The 20,641-nt window shown below is 44.8% G+C and overlaps 1 protein-coding gene across 2 annotated transcripts in view; it reads left to right on the top strand.

Moving 5' to 3' along the window:
• The window catches only part of LOC148479114 (rho GTPase-activating protein 7-like), a 262,669-nt gene that overhangs the window by 227,597 nt on the left and 14,431 nt on the right, over nt 1–20,641 (top strand). The window contains exons 13-14 of one of the 2 annotated variants that reach the window (XM_088454945.1): nt 1,841–2,014; nt 15,301–15,507. In XM_088454945.1, the coding sequence (XP_088311071.1) occupies nt 1,841–2,014; nt 15,301–15,481 (355 nt within the window). In that variant the 3' untranslated portion in view covers nt 15,482–15,507. Of the gene's footprint in view, nt 1–1,840; nt 2,015–15,300; nt 15,508–20,641 lie in introns of those variants that run through there. The other variant, XM_088454946.1, reaches the window with a different exon arrangement.

Here is a 20,641-nt window from a genome sequence, read left to right as displayed (position 1 = left end):
GTGAGGGCTCTCCGTGTCTTATGTGGCCAGTACAGCGGGCGTACGCAAATCTGATGCCCTTTTTCGTTCTGTATGTTGCAGCCCGGCGGGGTTGGCCTGCGTGGAAACAGACTTTGGCCAGGTGGATCCGTCTGGCTATTCGGCAGGATAATGGTGCCAAAGCTCGGCCCCCACTTGTATCCATTTTGGCACACTCTACGCGCTCCATGGGTACTTCTTGGGCTGCATGCAGAGGTGCTTCTCAGATCTGTCATGCTGCTATGTGGACACTTCTATACACCATTTGTTCGTTTTTACAGGTCCGATACCTTTGCGGCTTCAGAGTCTAGTTTTGGCCGCAAAGTGTTGCATGTTTCTCAGCACTCCAGTGTCCCCTACTTGATGAAGGAGAAAACAGAATATTGGTACTTACCGGTAAATTAATTTCTCAGATTCCACAGGGGACACTGGACGCCCGCCCAGCGCTGCTTACCTGCTTAAAATATTTCCTGTTGCAATAATCTGCTCGTTATGTTGCAGTTTTGTGTGTTGTTGTTTGTGTGACTGCCTGTGTTACCTGCAGAGTGTTGTTCTCCTGTTCTTCATGTCTGTTCTCAGGGCCTGATTCAGACCCGGTCGCAAGCGCTGAGCGCTCGCAACCGGGTAGATGGTGGCCTAGACCGCATGCGCACAACGGAGCCGGCTCCGTCATGCGCATGCGCGAGACCCGGATAGCGACTGACAATCCGTCGCTCCGGGGCTCGCACCAAAGGGGGCGTGCTGTCGAAGTTGAGTGACAGCACGCCCCCTTTGGTGGGCGGGCCGGGGGGGGTGGCTGCCCAGATGGAGGCGTTCCCATGAGAACGCCTACCGTTTGGGGCCGGCCCCACTGACATCACAAGTGATGTCAGTGGAGAGATTCCGGCTGTGTTAGAGACGAAATCTCTCTGGGGCTTGCGGCAACGAGACCCTACCACAAGGGTCTCGTCGCAAGCCCGATGGTCGCGATGGTCTTGACCATCGCGACCATCATCATGGCCGCTCGCTATAGCTGTGGGTGGTCACCCAAAGCTATGCGAGCGGCCAGGAGGCCGTTCTTAAAAAAAAAAAAAAAGACCGGCCCTAATTCAGAGCGAGCGCTCTGTCAGATCGACCGGCTCTGAATCAGGCCCTCAGTCTCCCCTCAGGCTCAGTTTCTTAACTGGGGCTGATGGTGCATAGAGGGGGAGGAGCCAGTCACATTTATTTAAAGTGCCAGCCTTTACAGTAAAGTACCAAAATCCTGTATTCATTGTACATGGTAAATGTGATTTTCCATTTTTTAATGAATGTCTAGACACTATTCTCTCATATACTGTACTTGACGTATCATTACTGCATTATATGGTGTAGAAATAGGGTAATGCAAATTTCACATTTACTAATAACACTGTGACGCCACATGTCCACACCATCATGGGTCATAAATATACACACTTGTTACTCATGGCGCATGTTACTGCTAGTGATGTCCCACATGTAAATACACTTGAGTCATGAGCCCCCTGAGCAAGTACGCCCTCATGTTACATATTCTTTAATGGAAGCAAGGTTACAATAAAGCATATTTTGTATTTTAAAGTAAATGGGGGAGATGTACTAAGCTCTGGAAAGTGATACATTGGAAAGTGTTAAACTACCAGCCACTCAGCTCCTAACTGTGATGTTACATGCTGTGTTTGAAAAATGATAGGAGCTGATTGGTTGGTAGTTTATCACTTTCATATATATCACTTTCCAGAGCTTAGTACATATGCCCTTTTGTGATCAATAAGGTGTTTGTGGCATAGATTGCATTTAAATGACTGACATTGTTTTGCAGGACGTGGAGAACCGACCCACAAACTGGCACCTGTATTTTGGCAGCTACTTCAATCGACTGTGAAGATGTTCCAATCACTGGGATCCTAGGACATGTGATTTTGTGTGAGCACCTTATAGAAAACATTGGGACTCAGAAGTGCAAAGTAACTCATGTCTGTAGGACAGACACAAGGTGGGAGTCGGTTCTTGCAGTCTCCAAGAAATTGTGTGATTATAGTACAATTCTTATTAATATTTCAGGTCTCAAAAACATTTCTAGGTATATATTAACCCTGTGTGGCTTGTAGTCCCATGTTTCCCCAAAAACTGTAGTCATTTTCTCTTTTAGCTCAAACGCATTTTCATTGAATCTGGAATCTTAAGAGATCCATTGCGTAGCCACTAAAATTAGAGCAAGGTGCACTTAAAGGAAAATAATCTGCCATAAGCCCTTAACCAAAATGGTAGTCACATCTCTGCTGTAAAAGAACAATGCCTGACAAAACCAAAACATACAGATTTGTTTGTGGACAGGATGTGCTTTACAACAATTGTTACGGCCTTTTTGCATCCTGATGCATCCGGATTTGCAGGTTTAATAGTACAGGCAGGATAATGTGTGGAGCCATACTGTGGTTAAAAGCTCATTAGCTTCCATCAGTGCAAGATATGGAACGTAGAATGTTCACACCTGCTAGAATTGGTGGGCTAGAGAGATCGATGTGTTTATTTCTATTATATCACCATGCAGTGATTGCTGCTCACCCACCTTCTCTGCTGTAACAAGCACAGAGAACGTTTGAGCTTGCCGAAAACGCATGTGCCACCTGCTGGTATTTTAGGGGCACTACTTCTGCCACTCAGCCGCAGAGAGAGAATTTGCTCTTTAGTGTGTCAGTAGGGAAATAATGGATTAGAGAAAGCATCTCTGGTGCAGCAGAGCTGTATGCAGCCACAGGCCGCACTGTGGAGGTTAAATGGACTGAACCTCGTAATTTGAAGTGCACCCTAGGGGACTATTAAACTTGTTTGCATATTAAGTCAATGGCAATGCCATATTTGTATCAACAGATCTGGCATCTGATGCGACCAGTCAGAAATGCAAACTAGGCGGCTGTGGGAAGCTAATCTTCCTGCAGCCGCCTACATCAAAGGGACCTGCCTTTCCCTCAGCTTCCCCTCCATTGTGTCCCGATCACTGCTGGCCAAAGTGGTCGGCACACGTCGGCTGCCATGATTACTATAGAAACAACCACTGCTGCTGCTGTGTCCTGTCCTGATCACAGTGGCCAGCAGTGATTGGGCACAAGGCATCACCCCCCCCTTCTGGCTGCAGGGCACGCCGTGCCTGCCCTTCACTAGAAGCAGTAGCTGCGGCTCCTGCTGTGTCCCCGGGCAGCCGGCGGGACCCCCGGCCCCCTCTGCACCTATGGCTCCTCCCTTAGTGTGTCCCGATCACTGTGCCCAGCAGTGATCGGGCAGCACGCGGTACCCCCCCACCCAGCGGCTGCAGGGGAAATAAGTAGTCAGTGGGGCCTCTCTACTCACTGTACCCAGCGTCTACAGTGGAGCAGCCACTGGGGAAAGCCAACCTGCCACCACTCACTGCATAAAATTAGTAGTCCCTTGGTTAGGGATGGCCGTCAACCATCGATGTTTTCAAAACCTTGATGGGTGGCTACCTGATTTTAAATAGTTTTGCCATTGATGGCAGACAGCCAATGGTACTCCACCATCTGTAGACGAGCGGGAGTCGAAGGTTTTATTTTCTCGATGAGATGGAGCTTAGCCCTGCCTCTGGCGAGCGCTAGGCCCTGCCCCTAGTTATTATTGGCCCACCGTGCCCTCAGCAGCGGTGGCCATCGATGGATGCAAACCATCAATGGTTCACCATAAAAGGTTTGTGTGCCATGGATGGGAATCACTGATACACATAGATGGTAACCATCCATTGATATTCCTCCGATGGCGATCTGAAAAATCGATTGTATGCAAAACGTAACCATCGATTGTTGAAACCTCTATGGTTTTCTATCGATGGTTTGAAACCATCCAGTGATCGCGGAAAGGCGATCACTGGATTAGTCAAATCTGAAAAAAAAAAAAAGAGAAATGTTAGTATAAAATTCAAAAATAGATGTGTGTGAATGAGCGCTGTAAAGCATAATAATCATACAAACAAACATATAAGTTAATGTTTATAGTCTTTTTAGACTAGTTAGAAGTGGTGGCTATAGTTCCAAATTAGACCATAGATGTATTAAGTCCGTGCTGTTACACTCTGCCTAAGCTAGCCCTACCTTACCACCGGTGGTATCTTCTCCAAATGGTAGCTTCTGGCGTTGCTTGGCCGATGTAGTAGCCGCGGCGCTGATAGATGACGTCAGACGCCGGCCGCCTCATGGGTTTTCGCGGACTCCGTGCCACTTGGTCTGGTCCTTAAGCTCTCCACACTTCCTTCCTTATTCGACGCGTTTCAGACATTGAAAAATGATGTGTGTAGAATATGTATAAAAATTATTCCATTAGGAGGCAGTATGTACAAAAAAAAAAATATGGTAGTTGCTCAAATCAGCTTAATTGCATACCACATGTGCTTGTAAAGGGCGGGGTTTACACTGAGCACAGAAAAAAAGGGATTTGCCCCCCAGCACACTGCAGAAAAAACAATACTTAAATCCTACATGATAATAGAGATTCAGAGGTATTAGTTACATACATTTGCAAATATATGAATAAGCGCCAGGCCAATCGTCAAGGTTCCTCTATACTGGCGTCCCTAACATTAAGGACCATCCCCAGGGCATCACACTAAAAAGGGAAAAAAGGTGATAGTGAAGTGTAAAGAAAAGATGTGTAAGGATAAATCAATAAGTGTTAATGAAATGAGAGAGAATTAAAATGACATAAATAATATACAAACAAATAGAGAAGTGGGAAAAATATTCTATGTGAATTAAGTGGTGATGCCAAGAGAAAGGTCCAGCCAAAAACCCCTTATTGATTTATCCTTACACATCTTTTCTTTACACCTCACTATCACCTTTTTTCCCTTTTTCGTGTGATGCCCTGGGGATGGTCCTTGGCTGAGATTTTTTTGGGGTGCCTTGCTTCTCGGACGTGAACTCCTTAATGTTAGGGACGCCAGTATAGAGGAGCCTTGACGATTGGCCTGGCGCTTATTCATATATTTGCAAATGTATGTAACTAATACCTCTGAATCTCTATTATCATGTAGGATTTAAGTATTGTTTTTTCTGCAGTGTGCTGGGGGGCAAATCCCTTTTTTTATGTGTTCAGTGTAAACCCCGCCCTTTACAAGCACCTGTGGTATGCAATTAAGCTGATTTGAGCAACTACCATATTTATTTTTTTTGCAGTTTGGAGAGGCATGAAGGGATCAGCATTAGGAGGATGTGCTGATCCTTATAGTGCCATGTGTAGGTTTTTTGGGGTACCTTCAAGGTAAGTTAGCTCTCAGCTTATATATGTGCTGTTATCATGCAGTACACCAATTGTAATTATATGACCCAGAGTGGGTGCTACCATTATGTAGCAATAATTATTTTGGGGTGAGCGTTAGGGAGTGGGGCCCCTGGGGGGTTTTTGGCTGGACCTTTCTCATGGCATCACCACTTAATTCACATAGAATATTTTTACCACTTCTCTATTTGTTTGTATATTATTTGTCATTTTAATTATTTCTCATTTCATTAACACTTATTGATTTATCCTTACACATCTTTTCTTTACACTTCACTATCACCTTTTTTCCCTTTTTCGTGTGATGCCCTGGGGATGGTCCTTGGCTGAGATTTTTTTGGGGTGCCTTGCTTCTCGGACGTGAACTCCTTAATGTTAGGGACGCCAGTATAGAGGAGCCTTGACGATTGGCCTGGCGCTTATTCATATATTTGCAAATGTATGTAACTAATACCTCTGAATCTCTATTATCATGTAGGATTTAAGTATTGTTTTTGCTGCAGTGTGCTGGGGGGCAAATCCTTTTTTTCTGTGTAGGAGACAGTATGTAATAAGAATAGAATTGAATAATTAAAAATATATAAAACATAAATATATATATATATATAAAATTATAAATATATAAATATTTCTTGTTAAAAGAAGGGAAAATGTATAAAAGGAGGAGCAAGTTTTACAAAAAGGCATTTAGTTCTATATCAATATTCAGCCCATATGGTTCCAGAGTTTTCAAAAGGAAGATCCATTTTGTTTCATTTCTTTTTAATAAACTAATCTTATCTTCTCCTCTCCAATTTGGTTAAATTTTTTGAATTCCCAAAAACTTTAAACCTTTCGGGTTCTTATCATGGTGGGTCAAGAAATGTGCTGATACACTACGGGTGGTGAGTCCTTTTTTGATGTTATATAGATGTTCTGATATTCTCACCTTGATATTTCTATTTGTCTGTCCAAAATATTGGTACCCACATGGAAATTCTAATAAATAAATCATTCCTTCTGTTTCACATGATAAAAAGTCCTTAATCTGAAAGGTTTTCTTTGTTTGTTGTGATATAAATTCTTGTTTCTTTTTTGTATCTTTTATTTGGTTTTTACACCCTGGGCAATTTTTACAGAAATGAAATCCTTTGGTACCCAGATTTGTTCTATTAATGGTTACTTCAGTTGGTAGGTAGCTTTTTGTCAATCCTTGTTTTAAATCGCTTGCTTTCTTGTAGATAATTCTTGTTTTTTTTGGTAATATCTTTTTAGCTTCCTCATCCAACATTAATATGTTCCAATGTTTATTAAGTATATCTTCCATTTTCTTGTGGTTACCAATATAGAGGCTGATCAACCAATATAGACTAGGCTGGTCAATGTAACTGCAATTTATGAAGTCAGCACAACACTGGTGGTGCTCCAAGAATTTAACAGAGATCCACAAGTTTAAAGACAAAAAAAAAGGACTTCCTGGAGCATTCTTTATAAATTTAAGGGAGAACTGTAGTAAAAAAATGCAAGACATAAGCTGTTGTGGCCACATTAGTGTTAACTTTAATAATGCAACCAAAGAGAAAACTCACCTGGCACCAATATAGAGGCTAGTGAAGACCTAAAACCACCAAAAGCAAGGCAGGTCAATGTAAATTCAATTTATGAAGTCAGCACAATACTGGTGGTGCTCCAAGAATTTAATAGAGATCTACAAGAGTTAACAGAAAGACATAAAGAATGCTCCAGGAAGACCTTTTTTTTTTTTTTTTTTAAGGTATAGAGAAATGTACTATACATTGGCGACCAGCAAACCAATGTTCCTATCCTGGGGGGAAAAAAAAATCTAAAGTGTACCCAAGCCCTGACCATGTCGACATTTGTGCCTCTGGAATTTTTGAGCAGCAACATCTACTGTAGTCTGTGATTCTGCAAATGGCGGCCCCATCAAGGATAGTAGCATCAAATCTTTTAATTTACCATCACCAAGTTGTTGCGAGAAGTAGAATTTATACGTTTCATACATGAAAACCCATCTGCATCAGCTGAGCTGATTGTAATGCTAGCCAATATTGCTGTTGCTATTCCAAAGCTGGGAAATTCCTGTTTGTATTCCGAGATCAAGGGTTTGGTGAAATCTTCAACAGTTCTCCCCGAAAGTTGCTACAGATGTGCTTAAACTGGAAGAAGCTGCTACCCAAATCTTGCTCATCAATTAGAGGATTTGGGCTAGGAGCAAAGTGCTGAATTAAAACTTCCAGTTCTTTTTTCCCATACTCTTTCAAATCAGCAGGTAAAGCTGGATAATGTTTGGGATTTATAACAACATCAAAAGAGGTCAGTAGACCAAAGGTTTCTTCAGGGAAACGTTTTTTTTAAGGTTTGCAATGTAGTCCAGAATTTATTTTTGAACACTACACCCCGGAAGGAGAATTTTTGATTGGGCAGATCATCCCCATCTACACTTACATCGTCTTCATTACATTTTAATTCATGTATACCCTGACAGGTTTTTAAAGTTTCTGTTGCATATATACAACTGTGAACCATTGGTTGGGTTTTGGAAAACAAAACATTTCTGTACTGAAACATATTAAGTTTTTTTTATGGGCTCCAAAATATCCAAAACTATGGAAAGGAGTGCAGGAAAACTAGGTACTTTAGTTTTTGAAAGTAGTCCATTTGCCTTTGCTTCATTTACATCCCTGTTTTTCTCAGCAATGTGCTATAATGCTTCAATCACTGCTGGATAAGATATTAAAACAGCACTAACTGCTTCATAGAAGCTCAACCACCTAATCTGCTTTGGTTCTTTTAATTTAATGTCATTAATCTTATGAATCTCATGCAAGACTGCTTCCCTAACATCAAAAAATTGATACAACTGTGACAGTTCTATTTGTTTAACCTCTGGAATGTTTGCCTGAGAGAGGGCTAAAGACACTATGTGCAGCACAGTGTATCTGGACTAAGTGTTTTGCACCTTCCTGCATCAGCTTAACCCCTACACCATTTTTTCTTCCCATCATTACAGAAGCTCCGTCCGTTCCTAGGCCCACCAGTTTACTCAAATCAACTTCTAGATTTTTTGAAAGTTTTTTTTTAAGTATGCCTGCAACAATTGTATCAGCTTTACCATCCTCAATTGTAACAATATCTCCTAGTGTTGTTTTACCAACTCCCTCACTGGAAATATAAGTAATATATATAATTAGCTTTTTGTAGTTTGCAACATCACAGGATTCATCACAGATGACGCCAAAGACTGGAGACTTTCGAAGTTCTTCTTTCAGATTTTCTCCAACAGTTTCTGCCAGCATTTTCGTCATTTCATAGATTTGGGAAGGATGCGGATTAAGCCCGTTTGGAAACTTGACACCGTTTGCTGTTTGTAAGAGATTTCAAATTAATTAAAATTGATATTGACAACACATTTTTGTAAAAGATGTAAGCAATTAATGTCACAGCAGCAAATGCCACTTTAACAAAAGCTAAACATAATACACTAACTACCTGCAGCTCTACCAGGGAACAAAATTTGATTTCTGCCATCCTTTCCTTTGCCATCCAATAAACTGTGCGTAATTGTTTTTCTTCACTTTCATTGGTGTTTGTGACCTGTTTATCTGCAGCTTGTGTAAATACTTGTTGCTCTCTGACAATTGAAATGGCTTTCAAATGTTGTCCAGATGCCCCATCTCTACTTTCAACAGTAACATGTCTCTGTAAAGTGCTATGTTGGAAATTCTTACAGCCACTTGTAAATTAATTCTTCATTCTCGCTTTACAACATGTTGTACAGAACATTTTACCATCTTTGTAGTCTAACCATGGAAATTCACTTTTTCACTTTTCATTAAACACTCTCTTTTTTGACATTGCTGCTGCATGCAGAGGAAAGCTACAAATGAAGAGTGTGTATGTTTTAGAAGAAGTTCAAGGGCTAGGAAGGAGTTTGCATAGACCGTGACCAAGAATCAGCATACTACTCACCACAATTAGAAGAAGTTTCTATGCTTATAATGGCTTGTCTGTCTGGAAATCTCAATGACGAAGTGGGAAGGACTGGAGCCTGGTTAGCAAGTGGTTAGCTGGGTTCCTCCTGGTAGGCAAGGTGACTGTTAGCTAGAGTAATTTTTGGACAAAAAGAGCGCTTGTATAATTATATCAGGGCTCGACAAATCCCGGGGCCCAGGTCGCCATATCAACCAGATTTTGCTACATGGCGACCATATTATCTGGGGTGGGAGGAAGCAGATCGGATCCTGTAGGATGCGCTGGCAGGTACTGTGTTGTGCAGCAGTAGCCAATCGCCACAAGGCGCCTTATCCCCCAGCCAATCAGTGCTTACCTCCTTTGCTCCTGCTGGGAGCAAAAGCCAATCACCTCATGTCCCCATCGAAATAGTGTGTCCTAAGCCAATCACCGTGCGGTGCCGTGTCTCCAGCCAATAGCCGCGCGGCACCGTGTCCTGACACCTCTCTGCCCCCAGCGTGCCGCGCTCTATATCCATTCCCAGCGGAGGCTAGAGCTACACGGGGGGCATAAATGGAGATGGAGAAGGCAGCATAGGCTGAGAGGAGCCCGGATCTTGGAGGCTGGGGTAGAGGCATCAGGTTCCTGAAGGAGAGCGGCATCACCCTCTAGCAGCAAGCGCTCCTGAGGTGGACACTGCACGAGGCAGAAAGGAACTGCAGGCAGACAACAGTAAGCAAAGGAGGTAACCACCACTGCCCCAAGTGATATCTACCTTTACCTCCTCCCCCAGTACTGCCCCAGCTGCTATCCTGACCCCTTCCCTACTCCCAGCACTGCCCCCAGTATTGCCTGCCCCTAACCCCCTCCTTGCCCCCAAATGCTTCCCTAGCTGCTATCTACCCTTCCCCCCCCTCCCTAACCCCAGTAATGCCTGCTCCTAACCTCTTTCTTGCCCCCAGTACTGCGCCACCTGCTATCTACCCGTGCCCCTTGTACTGCCTCAACTGTTATCTACATTTGCGCCTTACCTACCCCCAGGGCGGCCCTAGCTGCTAACCTGTGCCAGCTGCTATATAGCCTTGCCACACCTCCTAGCTCTGCCTGCCCCTAACCCCCACCTTGCCCCCCCCCCCTTAGTACTGCGCCAGCTGCTGTCTGCCCTCACCCTGCATAATATCTGATGGGGCCAAGAAACAATGGATTAGGACCCCAAAGTGAGAGGTCCCTGGTACCCACAATTTTTTTTTCCCCTCTCCGCGATCACTGATTGTGTGCCACACGGCGGCTGCTGCTACATACACTATCAGCTGCGCTCCTCATTGCACTGTAACATAATTAATAAGACTCCTGCACATTTCTTCTGGGCCATCATATACTTTTGTCCAGATGCAATTTTTTTTTTAATGTTATATTAATGTACATATAGGACCTACTGTGGCATAATGTGAACTTGGGTTTTAATGTGTGGCATAATGTGCATTTGGGCCCTACTGTGTGGCATAATGTGCATTTGGGCCCTACTGTGTGGCATAATGTGCATTTGGGCCCTACTGTGTGGCATAGTGTGCATTTGGGCCCTACAGTGTGGCATAATGTGTATTTGGGCCCTACTGTGTGGTATAATGTGCATATGGGCCCAACTGTGTGGTATAATGTGCATATGGGCCCTACTGTGGTATAATGTGCATATGGGCCCTACTGTGTGGTATTATGTGCATATGGGCCCTACTGTGGTATAATGTGCATATGGGCCCTACTGTGTGGTATAATGTGCATATGGGCCCTACTGTGTGGTATAATGTGCATATGGGCCCTAAAGTGTGGTATAATGTGCATATGGGCCCTACTGTGTGTTATAATGTGCATATGGGCCCTACTGTGGTATAATGTGCATATGGGCCCTACTGTGTGGTATAATGTGCATATGGGCCCTACTGTGTGGTATAATGTGCATATGGGCCCAACTGTGTGGTATAATGTGCATATGGGCCCTACTGTGGTATAATGTGCATATGGGCCCTACTGTGTGGTATAATGTGCATATGGGCCCTACTGTGTGGTATAATGTGCATATGGGCCCTACTGTGTGGTATAATGTGCATATGGGCCCTACTGTGGTATTATGTGCATTTGGGCCCTACTGTGTGGTATAATGTGCATTTGGGCCCTACTGTGTGGTATTATGTGCATATGGGCCCTACTGTGTGGCATTATGTGCATTTGGGCCCTACTGTGGTATAATGTGCATACGGGCCCTACTGTGTGGTATAATGTGCATATGGGCCCTACTGTGTGGTATAATGTGCATATGGGCCCTACTGTTTGGTATAATGTGCATATGGGCCCTACTGTGTGGTATAATGTGCATATGGGCCCAACTGTGTGGTATAATGTGCATATGGGCCCTACTGTGTGGTGGCCTATACAAGTTTTTTTTATTTTGGTAACGGTCTGGCTCCTAAACTTTTAAGATGGCTCCTAGATTTTACGGAAAAAATTTGCGAGCCCTGAATTATATATAAGAATAATTAACAACGCAATACCTGTGGGATTAAGATGATTGTTAAACCAATGTTTATAGCTCTTTTATGATTATATGACGTCTGTGTCAAAGTTTGGGTTCCAAATAACATGCCATGCAGTAGCGGTGTGCTGGTAGAGTCAGTGCAGATGTACAGATATTCTAACAGTCTCTCCCTATAGCTGCCTACCTTGGTGGCTCCCGCTTGCGTCCGGCTGGTTCCCTGTACGCATCCTCCGTCCGTATGAACGGCACAATGCTGTAACGGTGCAGTATGATGACGTCACTGAAAGTCTGGTGTGCGCATCATCTCAATCCCACAGGTATTGCGTTAATTATTCTTTTATATAACTATACAAGCGCTCTTTTTGTCCATATATTGCTATTGTTTTTATTAAGAACTGCTAATTTGGCAAACATCCATTAGCGCAGAATATATTGTTCTTTCAGCTAGAGAAATGTGTAAGCACAGGTAGCAATTATCTGCTGACAATGTCAACATATGTCTGTCTTAACAGCTGTGAAAATAATGCGCTGCTAAATATATGCATTATTTTAGAAAAAAAAGTAAACTGCGCTACCCCATGTTGGAGAAAAGATGCCAAGTCAGAGTATCATATAAGTGACAATATTATTAATATTACTTTTTACATAATCTGCCTACGCTTATTTTTTTGGGTGGACTACTAATGTTTAACTATACTATTTTTTGGACGTACTAAACTGTTTATACTTCTACTTGGCTATACATCTTGCATGTTTGTGCATTTTAACGTAATGCAATGCAAGATTATTATGTTTCGCCACTTAAATTAAATTAACAAACTATAAAAAATGCTCATCACACTCCCAAGAGTGAAAAACATTGAAACCAGAATGCACCAACATGTCACATGAAACATAATAATCTTGCATTGCATTAAGTTAAAATGCACAAACATGCAAGATTTATATCCAAGTAGAATTATAATCAGTTTAGTACTCGTACGTACAAAAAATAGTATAGTTAATGTGTCTTGCCAGATCCATGTACAAAAAACTATTTTATGTGCATGATTAATGTTAAAATTAATAAGAGGAATAAAATATTTGTTTTTATAGGTGCAGCACAACTTCTCTTCCACCACCAGCACGAGTGGGAGTCAGCTCCATCCACACAATTTTCTAGAATGCTCCACATAATCCATTTTTTTAGCATTTCTGCAACTTGGTCCTCCCCTTTGTTGTTCCTGCTGCCAGCTTCCCAGCCACACCATTAAAAGCTTAAAAAAGGGATTATGTGCTGCTGAGATTCACAACTTAATGCACTTTTTTTTTCAAAAAAAGTGCAGCCCTCCCTCACCCCCAAATTATTACTTTTGTTGCACCATCCATTTTAGGGACCGTCCCCTAGCACTCTCCATTTGCAGTTTGCAGCCAGTAGCTCCCAGGCGGACCCACACCCGCGCCATGCGGCTGCCCCACCCTAGGCCACGTGATTGTCACTGGTCACTAATACGGGGGAAACTGAGGCAGCAGCTTTAAAAAAAAAAAAAACAATTTTCAGTGATGCCTGCCATGTTCCCCCGTTTGTATTACAAGCACCAGTGCCGAACCGCTATACGTCTGTACTGAGACAACCACTGGCTACCGCACCAACCACACACCTATAATACGCTACCCCAACCCGCTACTGCACCGTAACCCGCTATCCCCACCCGCTACTGCACCGTAACCCGCTACAGCACCCTCTACTACCCGCACCTACCCCTATTTACAATTACTGTAAATGTCACGCCTGGAGTCTTCAAGCTGGGAGTCAGTCTTGAAGTGCTCACGCAGGGGCTCGTCTTTGGACCAGGTGTGCCTCCAACCAGGCAGTCTTCGGGCCGGGTGGTTGCCGGGCCAGTCTCCACGCCGTGACCAGTCTCCACGCCAAGGGGGTTACCGGGAAGTCCTCATGCCGGGACCAGTCTCCACGCCGGGGGGGTCGCCTGGGTAAAGGCGCAGCCAGGCTGGGAACTGTCTCTTCCCTGCAGCAGAGGGTGAACCTCTGCTGCGGGGAAATGGCGCAAAATGAGTCCATTTTATAGGTTTCCCTGCAGCCGGAGACATCAATCATTTTCCAGGAGTGAGGGGATTGTGCCCGCCCACTCTGAAAAAGTGGGTCCCCGGTCTTCATTTCTGGGTTAAATATGCGCTATAGAGTGTTTTTGCGAACACTGCCATCAGCCATTGATGGTACAGCCATCGATGGTCATCACTACAGTATACCATAAAAATTGCTATTTTTAATGGTTTACTGTTTCAAATAAAAAGAAAAATTATTTTTAACAAAATCGTGTTGGGTGGCTTTAAATTGATGTTCTTGACCTGGGGCCTGATTCAGAGATGTACCCGATGGTTAGCACACATCTCCGATGGTGGAAGGATTGCGCATGTGCAGCCCTCCGACTGCGAGTGTGCTCGCAGGGTCTCCCAGCCGCAGACTGTCAATCTCCGGCTGCAGGGAAACCTATGATTGACAGGCTGCAGGGGTTTTCCCTGGCAGCGTTCACGGAAACGGGGGCATGTCGCCTCCCATTTTCCGAAAGTGACGAGACCAGAGTCTGCGTGGGTGCACGCAGACTTCCTGGCCTCGCAGCTGCCAGGACCTGGCCAGGCTGTGGGAAGCTTTAGCTCCCGCAGCCTGGCCGAAGGAACATCTGCAACAACTGCGACTGTTCCAATGGCGACCCCAGGCTGCGACCTCGGTTGCAGCGCGGGGATCACGCAAATGCAGTGACACCACCTTCTGCATTTGCATTTAAAATGGACGGAATTGCACAGCCGCTTGCGTGCAGCTGTGCGATTCCGTCCATCTCTGAATCAGGCCCCTAATTCAATCATAAAAAGATTACATTTTCGGAGCGTTTTTTTGAGAACTATTAGCCAGTTAAGTGGGTAAACAGTTAAGTCATGAATATTTTGTTTAAAAATGTTAGATGTTTGCTGGCCCTTTTTTCCCCACATACTGTACACAAAGAAATTGGACTGATCAGGTTGCTGGACACCTGGGTTGAGCAACAGAGCACATGGAGCCCAGTTAGTATAATCCTACCATGACTGCATAATGGGAGTTTAGTCAAATTGGCCGCCCAAATCATGGCATCTATGACTGAGAGAGGTGAATGAAATCTGGTGTCAAGTCAGTGTGTGTGATTGTGCCATTACTAGGTCTGCTGAATATGAGTTAATTTACCTTGATGAATTATAGAGCTTGTTTGTAGTCCATGTGCCAGGGGTTCTCAGCTCCAGTCCTCAAGTACCCCCAACAGGTAATGTTTTCTGGATTTCATTAATCATACACAGGTGAATTAATCTAGTTTGCTTGGTCAATAATTATCCCGTCTGTTGCCACAGTTAGAAATGTTGAAGATATTAGCCTTGGGACACTTGACTACTGGAGTTGAGAACCACTACCTTATGCAACGAGGATTCATACAATTTTGTCTGTAGTTCTCATAGCTCAATATTATTATTATCCTTTATTTCTTCTTCAGGGTCCATAGGGCTCCACAAGGAAACAATGGGGGTGTAGGTGGGACTTGGAGGACCGGACACCAACAGCAAAGCTGTCACAGGCTTGGAAATTGGAAGGGATGGACCCGAGCTGTGTTGAGTGACAAAGACACCTGGACCAGAAGGGAGTTTGAATTTAGATGGTTTAATGTAATTCTTTAACATACAGATGAAAGAGGACTAACTGAGTGATGGTAAATAAAGTCCTTGGTGCAGAGATGCACAACTGCAGATACTTAAAACAAACACAAAAGTCTCTGAGGTTCAGGGGGTACTGTGGAGGAGAATTGCAGGGCTAAATACTGTAGAACTTGTAGATGAGTTGAATACTGTAGCAGAGTAGAATATATCTCCTGGATGGAGTATGCAGGATTGGGGAAGCACTTTGAATAGAACTCCGGAATGGAGTGTGCTGGATTGGGTGAGCACTTGGAATAGAACTCCAGGATGGAGTGTGCTGGATTGAGCAGGAGTACTCCCGACTGGTGTACACAGGAACAGAGTCACAGGTGAAATGTAAACAGCAGGGCTCAGAAGCATAGGTCTGGCTAGAGCAAGAGCACTATTGTACTGGCAATGAGACAGAGTCAGGGAAGGGCTTTTATATCCCTTGCCAGATGGTGATTGGCTGGAGTCACTGGAGAGCTTTGCTGACTGGATGGGGTTGGATCACCTGACCTGATCCAAGATGGCCGTGCCCATGATTCGAATGTCTGGCATGCAGAAGCACAGGAAGTGCATGGAGAGGCAGCAGGAACAGCTAGGCAACAGCGGGGATGCAAGGAACCACCTTCTGGCATTGGCCCCACCCCGGATTCCCCTGAAAGGAGCGGCCGGCGACTCGGCAAGCCGCGATGACACCAGCGCATGGGAAGATGCAGGGGTCTCTGACGGAGGTCTCTAGCACGGTTTGTGACAGTACCCCCCCCTTTTAGAAGTGGACTCCGGACACTTTCTAGGCTTGTGAGGAAACTTAGCATGGAAGGCTTTTAGAAGATCAGGAACATGAACATCAGTAGCAAAGATCCAAGTTCTCTCTTCTGGACCATAGCCCTTCCAGTCAATAAGGTATTGAAGTTATCCATAGCGGCAGTGGGAATCCAGGACCTTCTGGATCTCGAGTTCTTGACCACGCTGAGTGTGGACACTAGGTGTCTTAGGGAGAGTTCTTTGAAATTGATTCAAGACCAGAGGTTTTAGGAGCGATACATGGAATGAGTTAGGGATTCGTAAAACGGGAGGTAATTTTAGCTTAACAGCCACTGGGTTAATTACCTTTTCCAGAGAGAACGGACCGATGAATTGTGGAGCGAACTTCATGGATGGAATACGAAGTCTAAGGTTTCGGGTAGATAACCATACCTTGTCTCCAGGTTGGAACTTTGGAGCGGCTCGTCTCTTATGATCAGCAATTTTTTTAGTAGCGTATGGAGGCTTTCAACAATGAGGAATGGACCTTCTCCCAGATAGCCGTCATCTTTAGCAGCTGGTACATCAATAATCGTAACCAATGGGAACTCGGGTAGGCAAGGATGTTGACCATACACAGTATAAAAGGGTGTATTCTCCGTGGAGGCATGATAGCGATCATTGTGAGCAAACTCGGCCCAAGGAAGCAGCTCCAACCAGTCATCTTGAGAAGATGAGACGAACAAATGAAGGAACTGTTCTAGGCCGTGGAATATTTAAGTTTTACCTGCAGAGCTGAGCACAAGGATCTATAAAACTTGGCCACAAATTGGACTCCTCTGTCGGAGATGATATCTTGAGGAAGGCCGTGTAAACGGAAGATCTCCATAATGAAGAGTTGTGCAAGCTGGGACGCAGAAGGCAGACCTGTTAACGGCACAAAATGAGCCATCTTGGAGAATCTGTCGACAACTACCCATATGGTGTTATGGCCTTGAGATGGAGGCAAGTCCATAATAAAGTCCATGGATAAATGGGACCAGGGCTGTCGAGGAACAATCAACGGATACAGTAGACCAGGAGATGGTTTCCTAGAAATTTTATGTTGAGCACATTTGATGCAGGAAGCAACAAAGTCTTAGACATCGGTTCTCAACGTAGGCCACCAATAAAGTTGAATGAATTTGACAGTCTTCTCAACTCCAGTATGTCCAGAAAATCGGGAAGCGTGGGCTCAATGTAACAGCTTCTTACAAAGATTCGGGGCCACGAAGGTCTTTCCCCGAGGAGGATCTGGCGTGAGCCTGGCAGAGGCAAAGGACGTGGGATGCAGAATTGGAGGAGGAGGTTCCTGCTTGATCTCTTGTTCAGAATTCAGGGAGCGGGAAAAGGCTTCAGCCTTTGTATTCTGAGGACCTGGGCGATAGTAGAGTTTAAAAAGAAATCGGGAGAAAAACAGCACCCATCTGGCCTGTCTGGAATTTAGACATCTGGCAGTCTGTAAATAGAGCAAATTCTTATGGTCAGTAAAAACTGAAATGGGAAACGAGGCTCCTTCTAGAAAGTAATGCCACTCTTCCAGTGCTAGCTTAATTGCCAGGAGTTCTTGGTCTCCGATGGGATAATTCCTTTCTGCCAATAGGAATCTTCAAGAGAAGAAACAGCAGGGGTGTAGCTTGCCACCATCAGATCGTTGAGAGAGAACAGCTCCCATCCCTTCCATAGAGGCATCTACTTCGAGGACGAAAGGACAGGTTATGTCAGGCTGTCTTAAAACTGGTGCGGAGATGAAGACTTGTTTCAGCTGGTGGAAAACCGAAGTAGCCTCAGGAGACCAAACACTGGGGTTAGCACCTTTACGAGTGAGAACTGTAATGGGAGCAACAAGCGAAGAGAATCCCTTGATGAACTTGCAGTAGTAGTTGGCAAATCCTAGAAACCACTGAATGGATTTCAATGTAGTATGTAGAGACCAGTCAAGAACGCCTTGCAGCTTCTGTGGATACATTTGTAGACCGGTTCCTGAGATAATATATCCAAGGAAGAGAATTGTTGTGGTCTCAAATGTGCACTTCTCGAGTTTACAAAAGAGCAGATTTTTCTTAGACGAAGCAGAACTTCTTTGACTTCGGAGCGATGTGAAGATTAAAATGTCATCCAAGTATACTACGACTGACTTTTATATAGAAGATCTCAGAAAATCTCATTTACAAAGTGTTGGAAGACTGCCGGGGCATTGCTGAGGCCGAAGGGCATCACTAGATATTCATAGTGCCCATCCCTGGTGTTAAAAGCAGTCTTCCATTCATCTCCTTTACGTATACGGATCAGATTATACGCACCCCTTAGGTCAAGCTTGGTGAAAACAGAAGCACCTTTCACTCTGTCGAACAGTTCTGTAATGAGTGGAAGCGGATAACGGTTCTTGATGATAATATCGTTAAGTCCACGATAGTCGATACAGGGACGGAGGCCACCATCTTTTTTTCTTCACGAAAAAGAAACCTGTTCCTGCGGGCGAGCTGGAGGGGCGAATAAACCCTTTCTCCAAGTTTTCTGTTATATACTCGGACATAGACTGGGTCTCAGGTAACGAGAGGGGTAAACTCGTCCACGCGGTGGAGTTTTCCCTGGAATTAAATCTATAGAACAGTCCCATTTACGATGAGGAGGAAGGGTGTCAGCTCCTTGTTTACTGAAGACATCAGAGAAGTCTTGATAAATCTCAGGAAGGCCTTCTATAGATTTCACACAGGAGTTTTATATAGGAACTATTTGAGGAAGACCGTTGTGAAAACAAAATGGACTCCAGGAGACAATCTGCAAGGATGTCCAATCGATACGGGGATTATGCATTGAAGCCATGGGAGGCCCAGGATCATTTCATGAGAGAGCTTCAAAGGTTGGGTGCGATGTGTAATTCTCCCACCGATGATTCGGCTACCGTCTATAGCCGTTAAGGACAATGGTTGAGGTAGCCACGTGGATATCCAATGTCTGTGAACGAAGTCCGAAGCGAGGAAATTCCCAGCTGCTCCTGAGTCAAGCAAGGCGAGAACACTTAGGTAGACTTGGTTCACTTCCAACAAGGCAATGAGAGCAGGATCGGATTCCTTGTGTGATTCCTTGTGTGATACCCCTCTGTCATAGGTTAGGAGGGGGCGTTTCCCAGACGGGACGGACAAGACTTAAGGTAGTGGTGCGAGTAAGCACGGTACAGGCAAAGATTTTCCAGTAGTCTCCTTTGATGTTCTTCAGCAGAGAGTTGGGAACGATTTACTTGCATAGGCTCATCAGGAGGAGTAGAGAGTGAAGTAACTCGGTTCGACCTTTAGTGTGGTCGAACCGATTTCTTTCCATGGCTCGCTCTCTATGATGCAGGTCAACTTTAATACATAAAGAAATCAGGGCGTCCAATGATGAGGGCAATTCACGGGAGGCTAGGTCATCCTTAATCCTTTCTGATAATCCGTTCCAAAAGGCTGCGACTAAGGCATCCTCATTCCAGGTTAGCTCGGAAGCTATTGTGCGAAATAGAATCACATATTGGCTGACCGTCCTGCTTCCTTGACGGAGACGTAAATCCTCGTTAGAGGCAGAAGTCGTTCTACCCGGTTCGTCAAAGATTCTTTTGAAAGGTGGTCACAAACTCAGTATAGTTGGAAAGAATTGGGTCAGCTTTCTCCCAGAGGGGAGAGACCCATTCAAGAGCTTGACCGGTCAGGAGTGATATGATGTATGCTGCTCGAGTCCTGGAAGTAGGGAAGCTAGTAGCCTGTAGCTCGAAATTAATCTCGCATTGATTTAAAAAACCTCAACAGAGCTTTGGGTTCCCATCGAATTTATTAGGAAGCGGTAGCTGAAGACGAGACACTGGTCGAGAGACCACTGTTGGAGTGGTTGCAGGAATAGAATTACTGGATTGGAGATCAGCTCTAGAAATTCCTGAAAGGAGAGCTTTGAACATTGGCCCTCATTCAGAGCCGTACGCTCTGAGCAGAGCGCACGCTCTGAATGAGGGCCGCCCTCCATAATTATGGAGCGTCCTCCTGGACGTTCGTATAGCTGTGGGTCACCACCCACAGCCTATACGAGCGTACAGTTTCATGGCCGCGATGGTCTTGACCATCGCGACCATCGAAACTGCGAGCCGGAGCCTGCGGTTGAGGTTTTCAACCGCAAGGCCCGGAGTGATTTTGGCTCTATCAGAGCCAAAATCACTCCCACTGACATCACTAGTGATGTCAGTGGGCTGGCTTCTGGCGGTAGGCGTTCCCTTGGGAACGCCCCCGTCAGGGAGGCACGCCCCCGGCACGCCCACCAAAGGGGGCGTGCTGTCAATCAACCGACAGCACGCCCCCTTTGATCAGACACAACGAGCGAAGGAAAGTCCTTCGCTCGTCGCGTCTGGCG

This window comes from Taudactylus pleione, unplaced genomic scaffold (genome assembly GCF_031769625.1).
Source record: "Taudactylus pleione unplaced genomic scaffold, aTauple2 ptg000637l, whole genome shotgun sequence".
NCBI classification, from domain to species: Eukaryota; Metazoa; Chordata; class Amphibia; order Anura; family Myobatrachidae; genus Taudactylus; species Taudactylus pleione.
The sequence above is the reverse complement of the archived record's forward strand: the minus strand, read 5'-3'. Positions and strand labels throughout refer to the sequence as shown.